This window comes from Papio anubis, chromosome 13 (assembly GCF_008728515.1).
Source record: "Papio anubis isolate 15944 chromosome 13, Panubis1.0, whole genome shotgun sequence".
Taxonomy (NCBI): Eukaryota; Metazoa; Chordata; class Mammalia; order Primates; family Cercopithecidae; genus Papio; species Papio anubis.
Genome location: NC_044988.1, coordinates 60,750,100 through 60,768,818, shown reverse-complemented (window position 1 = coordinate 60,768,818; position 18,719 = coordinate 60,750,100). Strand labels below are relative to the sequence as shown.

The 18,719-nt window shown below is 42.2% G+C and overlaps 1 protein-coding gene across 1 annotated transcript in view; it reads right to left on the bottom strand.

Moving 5' to 3' along the window:
• The window catches only part of ACO1 (aconitase 1), a 68,016-nt gene that overhangs the window by 33,849 nt on the left and 15,448 nt on the right, over positions 1-18,719 (bottom strand). The window contains exons 2-4 of the mRNA XM_003911618.3: positions 12,792-12,910; positions 10,956-11,124; positions 9,424-9,561 (exon numbers count right to left, since the gene is read on the bottom strand). Of these exons, the coding sequence (XP_003911667.1) occupies positions 9,424-9,561; positions 10,956-11,124; positions 12,792-12,888 (404 nt within the window). The 5' untranslated portion in view covers positions 12,889-12,910. The remainder of the gene's footprint in view (positions 1-9,423; positions 9,562-10,955; positions 11,125-12,791; positions 12,911-18,719) is intronic.

The following is an 18,719-nucleotide window of genomic DNA, read 5'->3' as shown; positions in this document are numbered from 1 at the left end:
GAAGAAACAAAATGGAATTGCATCTCCTTGCTTGCTGAGTGATAATTTCACTCGTGACTACTTACAGTGTGGAATAGGAGAGGTAACTAGTGAAAGTAAAAAGAGTAATTATTGTTTGGTTCAAGTGATTCCTACAAGGCCTTTAAATATGGTAGGCAGAAAACATGGAACTGACTTCAAGTTAAAACTAATCTAATCATAGTCTGACTCTTAGGAACAGACTCAAGACATTATATGACAACAGCAGCTTGGACATTTAAAGAACTCGTTTCTATACTCCTCATTCATGACCTCATTATAACACCTCTCTGACCTGGGCTGTGTCTGGGTTGGCATTTTCATCTCTATGTTGGGAGACAGAAAACTAGCAATGCTGACAGGATCAGTACCTTATAGAATCACAATCTCCTGTGTGTAGGACCAAGGTTTATGAGGAAGATGGTGTCACCTGATAACGTCTGTGAACCACAGATTATACGCTAAGATTTACTCAAGGTCATTCAGTCCATCAGGACAACATAGGGCACCAGGATGATTTTCTAGGATTTTAAAAATCAAACTGCATTGTTTTGAGTCAAGGTAGAATAAGTCATAGTCACAAGATCGCAGATTCAGCACACAGAATGTGCTTGTAAAGTGTGTATCATAGGATTCAGTGAACACAGGAAAGGCTAGTAAAATTCATAGCTAAGACCAAAGTCAGACTTCATTAATTAATGAAGTACTGGATAACTACTTTCTAGTACCCAGTAGTTAACACTTATTGACACTACTAGGAGCCAGCAACTATTCTAAATGCTTTATGTTAATTTTCTCATTCAGTCTCCATAATATCCCTTTGAGTCAGGTACAACTAATAGCCACATTTTTCAAGTGGGGAAACTGAGACATGGAGAGGTTAACAAACTTGCTCAGGACCACAGAAACTAGTAAATGGTGGAACTGGGATTGAAACCCAGGCTGTCTGACTCCCGAGTTGACACAATCCTTTAATCCCTATACCACACAGCCTTCCTGTCATAGTTACAGAGACGGTGGCAGTAATGGTGGCAGTGGTAGTACCACCACCACAGTAACAGCAAGAGCTAAAAGGCAACATTACGTTATGGACGCTCAGAGCTTTACACATGTGAACTCATCATCACAACCCCTCACGTAAATGCTACTGTCATCCTCAGTGTCCGGAAGCAGCAGCTGATACTACTGTCATCCTCAGTGTCCGGAAGCAGCAGCTGAGGCACAGAAAGGTTAAAATTGTCCAAAGTTAGACGATAACACGGTACTGTTATCTGAGCCGAGGTCTGACTTGCCCCGGGACTTTCTGCTTTGACCATGATACTCTGTTTCTCACTCACTCTGATCATCCACCCTCCCAGAGCCTGCCATGTGCTACACGCTGAAAATACAATGGTGCAAAAGCTGTGTGCTCACTGCCCACTACCACACTGAGTTTGGTGAGAGGGCAACTGCAGAAGCATGTAATCATCACTGCCTGGTATGGGAAGCACAGGGTGCCATGGGAGCACTCGGAATGGGCCATGAACTCAGCCAGCGGTGGGGGTTGAGGGGACCGGAATGCTTTCCAGAAGGACATGGTATCAATGTAGTCTGAAGGATGACGGTAAGTCAGCCTGAGCAAGATGGTCAGGCACTCCTTGGGGGAAAAAAGGACTGGAAGCACATGTTATTTACCTCACAGAAAACACATTTGGAGCCGGGCACAGTGGCTCATGCCTGTAATCCCAGCACTTTGGGAGGCTGAGGTGGGCAGATCACGAGGTAAGGAGTTCAAGACCAGGTGGGCCAACATGGTGAAACCCCATCTCTACTAAAAATACAAAAATTAGCCAGGCGTGGTGGCATGCGTCTGCAATCCCAGTTACTCAGGAGGCTGAGGCAGGAGAATCACTTGAACCCGGGAGGCGGAGGTTGCAGTGAGCTGAGATCACGCCACTGCACTCCAGCCTGGGCGACAGAGCGAGACTCTGTCTCAAAAAAAAAAAAAAAAAAAAAAGGAAAAAAGAAAAAGAAAACATAGTTGGCTACTACACTGACTTTTTTTTATCTTGATATCAGTATTCTCCAAGACAAGTGTTGGTTGCTTTAATAGGATCATTTCCAGAGACTGCCTCACAGGGGTCTACAAACTAGCCCATGGGCCAAATGTGGCCCAATGCCCAGATATGCTTGGCCCTCAAATGAAGGATGATTTTTACATTTCTAAAGGGCTGGGGTGTTGGCGGGGAAGAATATGTGACAGAGACAGCATGTGGCCAGCAAAGTCTAAAGTATTTGCTATTGGCCCTTTCTAGAAAAAGTCTGCAGATCCCTGCCTGAGTGAATGAGTGTCTGTGAATGTATGTACATGTTCGAGAAGAGCAAAAGACAGAGAGAAAGGAGGGACCCCAGGATAGCAGAACAAGGCAGGACACCTGCACTGACACTGGCATCAGCAGACTCTGTGGATCCTCTGGACGAGACACAGCTACTCCTCAAGGTCCTCATCTCGACCTTCTCAATAGAATGCTGAGTGCTCCATCCCTCCAGTTCCCACCTGTCTCTACATCCAGATCTATGTTTCCAGTGTGTTTTGGGCATGCGCATCAAGAATACTTCAGGCACCACAAACTCAACGGGTCAAACCCTGATGCTGGGCTTTCTTTCCTAAATCTGTTCCTCTTCCCTGTCTGTCCATATCTAACGAGCTCTTTTCCCACCACTTAGTACCTATAGCTATCAAGGTATTTATTCCAGAAATAGCCTCCCAACTAGCTGCCCTGTGAGGCCATTCAATCTACGTTTGGTATGGTCACCTGAATCATTTCTAAAATATAAATCATCACAAACCAGTTTGAATCTACCAATGGCTTCCCATTTCCTAATAAAGTAAAAATTCCTTGTCTTAAAAACCCAAGTCCTTCAACCTGACCTCAGCCATCCTTTATAAGCTCTCTCCTAGCCTCCAGTCCAAGCTCTCAGCTTCAGCCACACTGTAGTCAGCATGCTCTTCCCACCCCCACTTTCCTCATGCCTTTGCATGCTCTATTTGCTCTGAGTGGAAGGTCTTTTCCAGCTCTTCTCTCCTTGGTAAACAGGCTTCAGGATCCAGATCAGGTGTCACTCCTTGAAAAACCTGCAGACTCCCCAGATCAGGATGATTTGCCCCTTCTCCGTGGTGACTACACTTACCAACTGCATGAAAGCTGTGTGTTCACTAATTTCTCTCCCCTTCTAAACTATAACCTGTTTCTGGAATAAATACTGGCACGTAATAGATCTGCTAAATGGATTTAATTTTTTTTTTAAAAAAGGAAAGCATCTCTGATGTTGATTTCTAGCACTACAGGTGAGATTATAACCACATGTGGCCCCTGCCTCTCCTCCCCATCTCTTTTGCTATACTGTGAGCACTTATGGACTACTAGTCATTGTCCCTGATCTTCTACCCTCCGGCACCAGGAGGATGACAGAGCTTCTCACAGCAGAAGCATGACTGATAATTGATGCGGGAACGTTTACCCCAGAAAATGCTGGGGATATCAGTTTGATGGAAGCAACATGTTCATAGGACGTGCAGAAGCCAGAAATGCTTAGACTGTTTCATGATACAGTAATTCCAGGTAAAACCCTATTTAATCAGGAAAACAAAACATCTATTATATGGAGCTTGGCTCAATTAGCCTAGTTCTAGTTACTGGAATGGATAAATAGACCTAGCATTCAGAATTTTCTACCACTCAGAACTTTCCTAAATTAGTCTAATCTAGTGAGCTTTTAATAAGGTCTCTAAATGTGAATGGCCTCACAGACTAAAGAGGAAATTTCTTAGTTACTTAATTTGAATTCAGAATTGAATGTAGTTCAGTTTCTGAGAATTACATTTAATGGAGCTCCAGAAATTCACAGACAGTATTAACATGGAGATAGTTTTCACATCAATGAAATCTGGTCAGAAACTGTTATGAAATTCTTTTTTTTTTTTTTTTTTTTGAGACTGAGTCTTGGTGTGTCGCCCAGACTGGAGTGCAGTGGTGCAATCTCGGTTCACTGCAAGCTCCGCCTCCTGGGTTCACGCCATTCCCCAGCCTCAGCCTCCCAAGTAGCTGGGACTACAGGCGCCCGGTACCACACAGGCTAATTTTTGTATTTTTAGTAGAGACAAGGGGCTTCACCATGTTAGCAGGATGGTCTCAATCTCCTGACCTTGTGATCCGCCCGCGTCGGCCTCCCAAAGTGCTGGGATTACAGGCGTGAGCCACCGCGCCCGGCCACTGTTATGAAATTCTTGTTGAAGGAACAAAAAAAAAAAAAGGTGAGGTAACTTTGTAAAACATCACAATAATGTGTTAAAACTTCAATGTCTAAAGAGGGTGTGAAGCTAATTAGTATTATTAGTATTATTATTAGTATTATTCAAACTAGGCAAAGAGCTTATAAACATGTAACTGAGATATTTACCACTCTACCACACTGTACCCAGTTTTTCTCACTCATTTCTAGAAACAGAGCACACAGTTTCACAGAGTTGAGACATCACATTTAATTCCTTACAAAAATGAGGAGAGAGATCATGAGGTTAAACTGCAAAAACCACAACTCAAGAAATAAAAACAAAATACCACCAATAAAAACACTTCTAAAAGAAATGTTCTTTTTTTTTTTTGAGATGGAGTCTCACTCTGTCACCAGGCTGGAGTGCAGTGGCACAATCTCGGTTCACTGCAACCTCCACCTCCCGGATTCAAGCGATTCCCCTGCCTCAGTCTCCTGAGTAGCTGGGACTACAGGCATGCACCACCATGCCCGGCTAATTTTTTGTATTTTAGTAGAGACAAGGTTTTACCATGTTGGACAGGATGGTCTTGATCTCCTGACCTCGTGATCTGCCTGCCTCAGCCTCCCAAAGTGCTGGGATTACAGGCACGAGCCACCACACCCGGCCAGTATTCGCTCTAATTTTATATATATATGTGGGTTTGCTAGATTTGGTTATCAATCTAGGTCAAAGCTCACCCTTGGATTTTGCTGTTTTTGTTTTCAGTACATGATGTAAATGAAAAAGGTCTATAAAAAATTGAAACCACAGTTGATTAAAGTCAAGGTCTAAAAAAAAAAAAAAAATTACAGTGAACTTGGTGATGACCCAAGTTTAAGATGTATTAACAGCAATGACCTCTTTGAATTTTGAGTCAATAGAGTTTAGACATGAAAACTATATTACAATTCTGTCTCTACCTGTACTTTCACCTTTTAGGCGAGCGAAATGAAGGTAAACCCATCAACATTAATGAAAGTCTCCAAGAAAGATGAAATTGGGCATGAATTTATGGCTACTTTCATAACTTCTGAAGTGGGTCTTTATCCTATCTCAAACAGGATAACATTTTATGCATATATTTCAAACTCTTCCATTTGAAACCAAAACATTAAATGAATTCACGTGATTTAGAAAAAAAGGAAGGTGGGAGAAGACATATTGCCTTAGGAGAGGTTCAGAGTCCAAAGGAAAGGGAAGAGCTGGTGAGTACATGGTCTGTTCCAAGAACCATCAATCAATTCAGGGGACAAAGTAGATTTCTCTTTATCCTGAATTTATCTGGTTTGGATGTTAGCAATATTAACTGGAGAAAGACCATTTTCTAAATTTATTTTGAGGCTGCCTGGAACTCAGTTACATCCCCAGAGAAGCAAATAAAGGTGTTTTTGTTTCCCTTTGAGTGATTTCATATTCTTAAATGACTTAATTATAAAAATAATAGCTTCTTATTAGGAAAATGAAGACAGTTACAATCCCGGCGATAACTGCTTTGCAACTTGGCACCCTTTCCAATCTTTTAATACAATGTGATCATGTTCCAAGTGTTATTAAAGACTTCATAAAACTCTAAAGGTTACCTAATGATTCACTTTAGGGGTATACTATAATTTAATAAGCCATTTTTTGTTGGACATTTAGAATGTTTCTAGGCTTCATTTATAAATAATACTTTAATAAACATTATAGGCCATTAAGCTTTCTCTGAAGTCAGCTATTCAGATTAGCTAGATGTAGTGGTGCATGCCTGTGATCACAGCTACTCGGAAGGCTGAGGTGTGAGGATTGCTTAAGCCCAGGAGGTCAAGGCTGCAGTGAACTGTGATCACGTCACCCTGGTCTAGGGAACAGAGTGAGACCGTGTCTCGAAAAATAAATAAATAAATAAATAAAAGATATAAAGGGTATGCTTGGAAGTAGAAATTCCAGGACAAAGGATACAGAAATTTCTAAGGTCTTAACATATATTGCTTTAATCCTCATTTCTAATTTATAGTGCTATCAGCAGTGTATAAAAGTGTCTCCCTTATAACACCTTCATAATTAATGTTTATTTTCTAATGTCAACTATATTGATAAAAAAATGACATCTCAAATATTTACTTTTTTATTACTTGTGAGATTGAAAAGCCTTTATATACTGTTTACTACCATCTGCATTTCCTTTTATTATGAAATGTCCTCTTCCCTTTGCCCATTTATCTTCAGGGACCTATTATTTTCCTAAATGGATTACAGATACTCCATTTATTAAGTATATTAACAGTTTGCCATATTTTTCAAGTTATTTTCTCTTAACTTTGAAGTAACTAAATCTATAGCTTTTTTCCTTGTTTCATTCGTTGCTTCTAAATTTAGTCTCATCGACATCTGATACACACAGATTTCCTTCTCAAACTTTTAAACATTCATAAGAACTGCTCCCTCCACTAATCAGTTTCTAGCACTGTATGTGAAAAAGTTATTTCTTTTCCCACTGATAGTTGTTTTGACAACTTTAGGTAGTCATACTTCTAGGTTAAGATAATAGCCTCTTAAAAACACCTGATTGCCCTCCCTGTATCAAAACCCTTGCTGTGTAACCTTGCAGTTACTTCCACGGAAGATGGGTGAACTGTATTTCCCCATCCCAGCTTTGGGCTCAACCCTGTGATTTGCTTTGATCAGTGGCACCGTGAACAGAAGCGATGCTGTGCTGGTCCTTAGCTAGGCCTTAGAGATACTGTGTGTTTCTACTTGCCCACTTGAGTCTCTGTGGTCACAAGACAGCGGCTTTCTCCTTTAGCCTGGACCCCAAAAGAAACACACATGGAACAGAGTTGTCCCGGCTGCCCCGCAGATGTATGGTTCAGTGTAAGCTGCCAACCTGGCTACTGCAGGGCAAAGCAGAGCTGCCCAACTGTGCTCACCTAGGTCAGCTGACCTCCCAAACAACTAGAAGACGTGTAAGAAATAAATTCTGATTGTTGCCTGCTGCTGAGATTCTGGGGTTATACAGCAATAGCTGATTTTTTTACACCTATCTCTACATTGAAATCTTCGTGGTTTTGGCTGGTACAAATTCTGCCTTTTGGAGAAAAGGACAAATGGTAGAGTTTCTTCTGACTTCATTCCCATCTGTCGATTACCATTTTGATCCAAAGGGCAAAGATGACTAGATTCTTTCTTTTTTTTTCAAGTTTAACTTCATCAGGTACTCTTTGTTTTTTGAGACGGAGTCTTGCTCTGTCGCCCAGGCTGGAGTGCAGTCGCGCTATCTCTGCTCACTGCAAGCTCCACCTCCGGGGTTCATGCCATTCTCCTGCCTCAGCCTCCCAAGTAGCTGGGACTACAGGCACCCGCCGCCATACCCGGCTAATTTTTTTGTATTTTTAGTAGAGATGGGGTTTCACCATGTTCGCCAGGATGGTCTTGATCTGACCTCGTGATCCGCCCGCCTTGGCCTCCCAAAGTGATGGGATTACAGGCGTGAGTCACTGTGTCCAGCCATCAGGTACTTTTATAGGCCCTATCAAATCACTAAGTGCTTCTCTTAGATTCTATTTTCTATGCTTTTTTGTATATCTTACAAAAGACTGGGGCTATATAACAATGTTTAACATCCTGATGCCATTTTAACCCAAAGACTCACTCCCAACATGTCCAACTTAAAGCAAAGGCTTTTAGAGAGCGAGATTTAGGGATGAAAGCTCATTAAAATAAACTGAGTCAGGAAAATTGACCATTACTACTTGGCTCCTAATCTCACAAAACTTAGTCATCTCTTCATTGGGCTAGGATTACAAATGGTACATATATTTTGATTAAGAAGTATTCACTTCTAAAGTTTAAGAGGCCAGGCCTAAGTTGCTAGTTCACAACTACAAATTCACATGTTCAGTTCTCTTCTTTGTAAAACATTTTCTTTATTAAGTTGTTTTTTTTTTTTTTTTAAGACAAGGTCTTGCTCTGTCACCCAACTGGTATGCACGGCCTAACCTCCTGGGCTCAGGTGATCCTCCTGCCTCAGCCTCCTAAGTAGCTGGGACCACACAGGCACATACCACCACACGTGGCTAATTTTTAAAAAGTTATTTGTAGAGATGTGGTCTTCCTAAGTTGCCCAGGCTGGTATCAAACTCCTAGGCTCAAGCGATCCTCCTGTCTCAGCCTTCCAAAGTGCTGGGATTACAGGCATGAGCCACTGCACGTGGCCAGTGAAGACATTTTAATATGCACACCTTTGGATGCCAAGGATGTGGGGATGGATTTAAAAAAACAAAAACAACAACAAAAAACCTATTCTCAGAGTTGTTTAGTTTTTCCCCACCTAAAGGTGTTAGACCATTAGGTGTCTATATTCAGGCTTACTAAGATTCTCACTAAATTGAAGAATAATTTCAAGGTCACTCAGTTTAGGACACTAAATGCCTATTTATCTGCTCAGCTCTTGCATTCAGGGAGCTGAGAGTCTATTTACCGAGGCAACTCAAGTGACAATTTCCCTTCAAGGGCTACAGGCCCACTCAGGACACTAAATCATCTGGCAAACTGAAGAACAGGGAGCTTCGTAGGCTGGAAAGTAAAGGATTCCTAACAGAATAAAATATAAGCTGGCCTTAAAGGACAGGTAAGATTTGGCAGGAAGAGAGAAGAGGATATCCCAAACAAAAAAAGAAACACAGAGAAAGAAAGGGATAGGCATTATGGAAACCCACGTGGAGAGGCAGAGATTGCTAGATATGCAACAGTTACTTGGGATCAAAAAAGGAATAAGGTTCCAGTGGATGAAAAAGCTCAAACATATACTTGCATTGACATATACTTGTGTTGACAAGCTCTCAAGGCAGAACTTCATGTGGGTGTGTTTTCACCCCGACTTCAAGCCAGATTCAAATGCAGGCTGCTCCCACCCAAGAAGTAAAAACAAATAAAAAAAGATAAAAAAAAAATCCACCCACTCTTCCCCCTAAAACATCTTTACTGCAAAATCTATATGAAGTTTAAGTTTTTCAGAAGATATCTTTTAAAGATTTTCTTCTTTAACTACATATACACATTTTAAAAAGATTCGTATTCAAAGACTTTGCACAAAGCAGAACACTCAGGTATTCGTTTTAGTCTCTCACCTTCTGTTGAAATCAACCTGGATGGAATGATCTATTACAAGATCAGCAGGACAGACAGGGTTTATTTTCTCTGGATCTCCTCCTAACTTTTTCACAGCATCACGCATTGCAGCAAAGTCAACCACAGCGGGCACACCCCTAAGAGAAGAAAGAGAATAATGCAGAAAATAAGCCTTAAATGTGTGTAACTGGATTTTTCACCTTTTGCCTCCATTGATAATATTGACGAGGCCTTCCCTCATCAGAGGAGCTAACAATGGGTGAGACTTAGAAGAGTGAAAGTTTCTAAGCATATTTCCTCAGGCAGAAATCACATAGACAGTAGGTACCATAACTGGGTGGTCTCTCTATGTACAATGTTATCACTGTATTAAATTTAATAACAGCTATGGTCTAAATAGAGCAACGACGGGAAAGCTGGCACTTAACAACTCTGGAACTCTTACTGCTATGAGTGCTTCCCATTCACATGGTGGCTAGACAAAGACCTGGAGAAGACATTCAGATCACACCCTCAACTTTGACCAGATTTCAAGGAATGGATATAATTCAGAAAAGTTGGCTGTGAATCAAATTCATGTTAAATGAATCTTTCTCTCTTTTTTGCTTAAAAGTATAACGTTTTGGCGCTCTTCCTCTAGAAAAATGAAATTGGGTCTCTAGAAGCAATAAAATAACATCACTTACAAATGGAAATATAGTATCTCAACAAAGATGCTGCAATGGGGAGCAAGGATACCTAAAAATAGCAGGATGAGAAATGAGGCTTAACAGTTATGGTCAAGATTTGTGATGTGAGCTACAACATCTCCCCTTGGCAGACAGCACATCAGTGTTTCAAGTACAAGTATCTGACACCTGGTTTCCTGGGCAATACAATGCGGGAGAGAAAAGATTCCAAGATGGCTCTATTCCATGCTATTTCTTTCTTTCTTTTTTTTTTTTTTAGAGACGGAGTCTCGCTGTTGCCCAGGCTGGAGTGTAGTGGCGCGATCTCAGCTTGCTGCAAGCTCCGCCTCCCGGGTTCACACCATTCTCCTGCCTCAGCCTCCTGAGTAGCTGCGACTACAGGCACCCGCCACCACGCCCGGCTAATTTTTTTGTATTTTTAGTAGAGATGGGGTTTCACTGTGTTAGGCAGGATGGTCTCGATCTCCTGACCTTGTGATCCGCCCGCCTCAGCCTCCCAGAGTGCTGGGATTACAGGCGTGAGCCACCGCGCCCCGCCCTCCATGCTATCTCTTTGACCTTTCCCTAGAATACCCAGGACTAGGATCTTTAAGAGCAAGGATAATGACCCTTGCCATTAGAAAAGGTGGGGTGTCTCAGTTTGTCTGAGACAATCCTGGTTTCCTCTTGCTGCTGGGGGCAATGACCCCCCCTCCTTAGCTTTCAAAAGTGTCTGGATATGGGTATATGGGTAATAAATTATATAGTCATTGCACAGTGTTTTCGTTTGTTTAAAAGAAAACTTTTTTGAAAGGCTAACGAGCGAGGCAGAGAAGAGGAGAGTGAAGTGACATAAGGCTCACGTAAAGTCCTGTAGGATGACACGAGCAGGCTTAAATGGCACTTCTATGTTCTCATGCTGCATGACATTCCAGTGCAGAATATTTTCAATATCGTGTTTCTTCACCAAAAACTCATCACAATTCCGAATGGCTGCTTCCAGAAGAACTCTGATGGAAAATGGTAAGCGCCCTAAGAGTTAAGGAGAAAGCATGACAAAATAAACAAAACTCGTGAGACAACTTAAGAGCACTCTTTAAGGCTAATCTCTATATAAAGTTGATACGAGGCATCAGACTATTCTTCCACAAGTAAAGAGGGTAAAGTGACCAACAGTTTAAAATACATGGATATTTAATGGGTTGAAGAGATATTCAGGGCTGGGCATGGTGGCTCATGCCTGTAATCCCAGCACTGTGGGAGGCTGAGGTGGGCAGATCACGAGGTCAAGAGATCAAGACCATCCTGGCCAACATGGTGAAACTCCATCTCTACTAAAAGTACAAAACTTAGCTGGGCATGGTGGTGTGTGCCTGTAGTCCCGGCTACTGGGGAGGCTGAGGCAAGAGAATTGCTTGAACCCAGGAGGCAGAAGTTGCAGTGAGCCGAGATCCACGCCACTGCACTCCAGCCTGGTGACAGAGCGAGACTCTGTTTCAAAAAAAAAAAAAAAAAAGAGATATTCAGTGGTAGAAAACACCACAGACGAGGCCAAAATAAAACATTATTCTTTGGTATTAAATGGTTGTCTTGTCCTGGATTCCAACAACAGAAAGTTTCCCTTAAGTCATCCCATCTCACCATCAGTCTAGATTTTTATTGTATTACGTATTTTGTTTGTTTTTGAGACAGGGTCTCACTCTGTCACCCAGACTGGAGTGTAGTGGTGTGATCACAGTTCACTGCAGCCTCAAACTCCCTGGCTCAAGTGATTCTCCCACCTCAGCCTCCTAAATACCAGGGACTATAGGTAAGCACCACCACACCCAGCTAAATTTTTTTGTATTTTTTGTGGAGACAGGGTTTCACTATGTTGCCCAGGCTAGTCTTGAGCTCCTGGACTCAAGGGATTGCCTGCTTTGGCCTCTTGAAGTGCAGGGATTACAGGCATGAGCCACCACACCCAGCCTATGTTAAATGTTAACAAGTAATGTATATTTATACATGTACATATACACAGAGTAATAGTTCTTATGAAAACTAATGCTCAAGAAATGAGAAAATAACCCCTTTACAAATGTTGTATTTAAGACCAAAGTATATGCATGTACATCTTTCAAAGGAAACAAAACCCTAAACCCTATGCAGCATAGCCAGTGGTAACTGGAGTTCCTAAAACAATATTAATTCATAAGAAAAATGGTTTTGTTTACTTATAAAAGTTCCATTTTGATATGTGAAAATTACTAAGCAATACTATCTGGAAATGTTATCTGGAAAAGACAGTGCAAAGGCAGAAAAAGGACAGAATTTGGAAGAAGAAAGACTGTTCTTGTCCTGCTTGTCTACAACCCACATACTTGTGATCTGAGCATGTGTCATTGATTCTTGGGCCTTAGCTTCCTCAGGACCTCTTATATTTTATAAACATGACCCCAAAGGGTTGCTATTCAGATTAAATGATATGATACAAATGTATACTCTATAAAGTGTTATATAAATGTTAAATGTATGTAATCATTATTACCTACTTAAATTTGACTAATGTAGGAAAGGCATGTGTGTGCTTGTGCACTTAACCCAAGAACATTCAACTATTCTCTGCTACTCCCTCTTAAACTCTCCTGAAGTATAATTAATTACATAGCCTAATCATTGTGCAAATGAGATTCCAATTGCTATCATAGCCATGTACCTACCATATCTTGGATCCTCCAATTTATTCAAATTGAAGAATTTCTTTCCTGGTTGTACAGGATCCAGCGGCTCAGCAAGGTGTGCAAATGGGTTGCTCATGATGACTGATGGCCACGTATTCCTGAAAAGAAAAGAGAACATTTAAACTCTTCTTTTGAAGCTGGACCTCATTTATACTGACAAGCATTTACCCTTTTCAACAATTTCAGTACACATTCACTTAAAGAAATCATTTGTTATCTTTTTGAAGTAGGAGGATAGTGGAAGGTAAATGAATACAAGAATGATATTCTTAGCAAGTAAAATGGGCTTGTGAAAAGTTACTGTGAATGCTAGCCTTCACCTCTCAAGACAGCATAAAAACCCAAACTTCTTTTGCCTTATTTCTACAACTTTCCAACATTCTTCCACTGGCAGGAAAAAGTGAAATGAAGGACACATCTCATGGTCAATCTTGAATATATGAACAGACCTCTAAGCTGGTCTCATGTCCTGCATGGCAAGAGGTTACAAGCCCATAGCAGGTGACACTATGCAATTGTATAAAACTTGAACTTTGGAAGTGGGGAGTTAAGAGCAGTCATTTTCTGGTACTGTCCTGTGAATTTCCTGTTGTAACAATCTCTGCAGCATTTTGAATATACTTGAATGTCATAGTTAGAAGTCTTCCCGATTCATTTTTGCAGATGGTGGCAATGGTGCATTGACGTCGGGGAATGTTTAAAGCAGGGGTCCCCAAGTCCCAGACGGCAGACCAGTATCAGTCCGTGACTTGTTAGGAGCCAGGCCATATAGCAGGAGGTGAGCAGCGGGCAGGTGATGCAGCATTAAGGCCTGAGCTCACCTCCCATCAAATCACTAGATTCTCATCGGAGCGCAAATCCTACTGTGAACTGCGCATGCGAATCTAACTAATGCCCAACAATCTGAGGTGAGGTGGAACAGAATAGTTTCATCCCGAAACCATCCCCTACCCACAATCCATGGAAAACTTGTCTTCTATGAAACCGGTTCCTGGTGCCAAAAGGTTGGGGACTGCTGGTGTCACTCGTGTCCGTGTGAAGAGACCACAAAACAGGCTTTGTGTGAGCAACAAGGCTGTTTATTTCACTGGGTGCAGGGGGGCTGAGTCCGAAAAGAGAGTCAACGTACATCCAGATATGTACGTGCAGGTCACAGGGGATATGATGGCTTAGCTTTGGCTCAGAGGCCTGACAGTTGGTTTAAAGTACACTATGATGCCATAAAGGCCCCAACTCCGCAGATGGGTTTGGAGGGGGACCCTCTACCCCAGCTCTGGGCAGAAGTTCTCATGTATCTTTTTATAAACAAGGGAAGATGCCATTCTTTTCACCATATGGAAAAATGACTATTTCAAATCATTTAACTATCCATCTTAGAGCAAAACACACTGGGGCGGGAGTCAGAAGGCTTGCTTTCTGGTCCTACCTCTTGGACAAAAAATTCTTGTATCAATCGATTCCTCAATATTCTTAATTTTAGGATATATTAGAATAGCTAACATTTCCCTGTTTAATCCCAGGGTTTTATAAGTAAATATTTAAATATTTAACATGTTTATGAAATGACTGATATAAAATAATATATAACTGTAAAATGAAAAAAAAAAAAAAACCCACCATGGATAAAGGAAAGGACTGAGGGGATAGAAGGTTGGAAGTGTGCTTTGTCTCTATAGACAGGCCCCTATCCTCACAGGACACAAAACGGACTGGGCTTCTTTTAAAAGGCCTGGGACCTAGAAATCAGGACTGGGAGGAAAGCTTAGTTTTTACTATGTTTCTTTTAGTATAGTTTGCATTTTTAACTATGTACACACTCAACTTTAAAAAAAATACCTAAAAATTTAAAAGAAATAGACATTTGCACATCTCCTCTGGCCAAAGTCTGGTAGGTAGTAGGTAGTTCTGGGGAGAAGCAGTTGATTGAGAAGCAGCCTGTGTCTTCCTGGATTGCTAGTGCAGGAGGTGGGAGGACATGCCAGAGGTACTGGTAATGGGCGCAAGACACTGAAGAGGAGACAGCCAGGCTGTTTGCCCAGCACCTCTTTCCTGGGAACTGCTTCTCCCACCTAGTCTCACATGCTGTATGCAGCAGCTGCCATTTGGTGGGAGAGAGGAAAGGTGTCTGACCCAATCTGGCCCAATCAACTTCCTTCTCTGGGGGTTCTGGAACTGAAACTAAAGAATGGGCAGCAAAGGCTACTGGAATACACCATAACTGTGTTTATAAAAGTATGTACCTTAGGCCATCTGCATTAGAATTATCCAGGAATCTTTCTTGTGAAAAATATAGATTCCTGACTATCCCCTCCCCACCCACTGAACCTGTTCAAGCATCTAGGTGATTCCAACACACGTTCAGCTTGAGAATCATTGGTGGGCACCGTGGAGTGTCACCAGGTGAGGCACTTAACACTTAATTCAGGAAGCAGAGAGGCAGCACAGAAGATACCGAAAAAGGGAGGGCACATTCTAAAACAGGAGTCACAATCAAAATGCCTCCAGGGCTCAGAAAGAGACCTGTGCACGTGAGGCAGGCTGCACAGGGACTAAACAGCCTGGGTGATCTGTGCCCATCTAAGCGGGCAGAGGCCACCTGGCTCCAGCCGAGAGGGTATGAAGGAATGCTTGCCCAGTGTTGAGAGATCATCTAATTTTCCAAGTGAGACTGGTAATCTAGATTTTTATATGAACTCTTGACTTATAAAAGTTGGCAACTAATTTTTTCTAAACTGTGAGTCTGTGGCATGATGGCAAAACCAAACACACCTGAGGGCCCTGTTCTACCAGCGGTGACAGGTAAGCAGGCGGGCAAGTGCATGGCAGAAACTGAAATGGAAAAAAGGGGTGGATGGATTAAAAGCTGAAGAGGCAAAATTTAGAGAAAATGGCTGCTGGGTGAATGGGAGAAAACCTATGGGGAGAAGAAATAAGGCTGAACTCCAGGCATGGAGGATTGACGGCTATTAGGACTGTTTTGGGAGGAAAGATGGTGGCTTTAGTTTTTGAGGTGAGAGTGCATGTAAGATAAAGTGCCACACAAATTCAAGAGATTTGTGACTAATTCTCACTCAACGAGCAGCCAATCAGGAGGGGGGGAAACCCTGTAAATAAGAAACCTGCTAGCCTGTCCGCAGAAGGAGAAGTTTACAAATCTGTGGGCTCAGAAAATGAAACGAATAATTCCACTGGCTGAAATTCTGAATATACTTAAAAAGGCAACAGTGCTACTCTCCCTTTCATTTGTCACCCATGCTATACTCCCCAGACTTACCTTTTCCACCCTCAAACAGTAGCAACGGCAACAATAAAACTGCTATTTTCCTAACTGGAAAAACAGAAGACTATCTCCACAGAAGCCAGAGTCTCTGCAGGCAGGGGAAGCTGTGGGAAACGCACACGGGACTGAGCAAGATGGGTCAATCACCTCTTTAAATGGCCTTAAGTGTCCGAATCATCCTATCTCTGTGTCGAGTCCTAAAGGAGCCAGATGCCCCAAGTCTGCCAAAATTTTTGGCAGTTGTTTATTTGTACCCATATTTGCCATTATGCAGTGGGGACCAAATGTGTCAATTTACTTCCCTGTAGCTACAAATGTCTGGGCCATAACACAAGAAGCCTCACATGATTCCTGCTACTCCCACCACGCTACAAAGTCAGCTGGTATTTTACGATGGATATAGTGACCAATATGTTGGCTCTTGGAGAAAATGGCTTGTTTTAAAGCGCACTACCATCTGCCTCCCTTTATCCTTGGAAGCTAGATAACTGTCTAGTTTCACTATATTAAGGAAGTAAATTCTATCTGCGGAAGGGAAGAGAAGAACCAGTTAGTTATACCAGCACATGCCAAGTGCTTTACACCGTCTTCTCTACCTGGCAACACCTCCATAAATGAAATCATATCATTATTCCCATTTTACAGATGAGGATACTGCAGCTCAGAGGGATGAAAAACCTTGCCTAACAGCATACACCAAGTAAGAGGCAGAGCTAGGTTTCAAACCCTGGCTCTTTCTGCCACCCTACACCACCTCTCTACCTGCAGCCACCCTGCTCTGACGATGCCGCTGTTGGAGGTCACCCGCCAGCCCCTAAAGCTGGGAAAGTCATGGGCAATCCTCGCACAAGAGACTCAGTTTTGAATGCTGCAGTTGCCTTTACTTCTTTCCAGGGGGCCCCCTTGCAATCAGGTCTGAGCCAGGCACTGTCACCTGTCTCCTGCCACTTTGTGCTGAGCCACAGGTCAGTAGAAAGTAACAGCAGCTCCATTTGGGCAACCAAAGACTAACTTTGTTTGGAAAACACGCCCTCCATACAAGCCTAGAGGACTCTGGAATTTGGAGCCACTTTAAGGTTCCACCCATACTATCACTTGTCTCAAATCTCCTGGTTTAGTAACTCCAAGAGAAAGCCAAAAACAATCATGTTTCAAAGAGGTGTGAGAAGAAAGATCTTTGGCTGGGTAATGGGTCTAGATCCAGAGAAGAATCCAGGCATCATGCCTCCTATGCCTGCCTTTCCCTGGCCAGACACTCATCCCATCCCTAATCCTTGAGTATTATCACTGATCCTTCAGGCTCCAAAAATAACCCCAACATCTGGGGTTTCATCTAGGAACCCCACCATTGGCCAGGAAGCCCTCCCTATGTCCCACATCCACATAAAGCACAGGTCCCACTCTTTCAATTCCTTTCTTATCTCCCACTCTCTCCTCCTGCTGCTTTGTTCGTGGCTCTTTTCTATTTTATCTGATCTTCATTCAACAATAAAGGATAGGAATGAACAAACGAAGACACCTAATGTGGATTTTTTTGGAGGTGGCGGGGTATCTAAATATATACAGTGTTTTTCTTTTTCGAAAGAGTGAAGAGTTAGCATATATCACACTATTTGGGGTTGCTGCTTTCTTTGTTCTATAGAATGAGATGATACTGCATGGTGGCAAGAAGAAAAAAGAAAAAAAAAAAAGGAAGGAAGGAATGGGAAATGGTATCTTTTAAAGTACAAGGTGGGGGCAATTATTCAGAACTTCTCCCTCCGGGACGCTTGTCAGAATGCTGAGGATGGCTGAACACTTGTCCCTGGCCACTGAATCAAGTAAGACAGATGAACAGTTCTTATACAAAAGGAGTAAAAATGGAGCTACTGTATCTGAAACCCTTGACTACATGTAGTTCACATTCTGAAAGTCAAGATAATTATTTGGTAGAGAAACAGTGTCTTTCAAAGCTAACCCATCCTGAAATACTAGCTGGGTGACTTGTACAGGGTCATGATTAGCACAGGTACACTCTATGCATGCAAGAGTAGGGGTAGGCGTGGACGGTCTGAACACCAGATTTTTAAAGTAGGTCACTAAAAAATAACAAATATTAGACAAAGGCAGGCAGAACTAGGGTAAGACATTTAATAAATAAGTCATGCTCCCAGTAAAAGGGTGGGAGGAGTGAAGAGCTGGGGTTCTTCCCCAACCACAGTCTTGCTACCAACTGACCTCTGGCTCAATGGAGGACACTTGCAGGTGCCTTGGTGTGGCGCCTTTTGTGCATACATGGCATGGCACCAACCTGTCACCATTCCCTAGGGACACCTTAACTTTAGGTGCTAAGGAGGTAATGAGACAGAGAATGTTGAGTTTTTGGTAAAGAGCCTTAGCAATCATATAGCATTCCTCCGAGGAAGACAGAGAAGCCCTGAAAAGCAACTGACTGCCTAGGGTCACAGGACTCATAAGTGGGAAAACCAGGAAAAAAAAAAAAATACTGAGTTTCCCTCCAATGAAATGCAAATTTCCCTCAGGGAGAAAAAAAAAAAAGCTTAAAATCTTTCATAGGTAGAGTTGAAAAAAGTACTACTTAGGTGTATCACAGTCTTTTGGTGCTTCTGTGATATTAGTTCTACAAT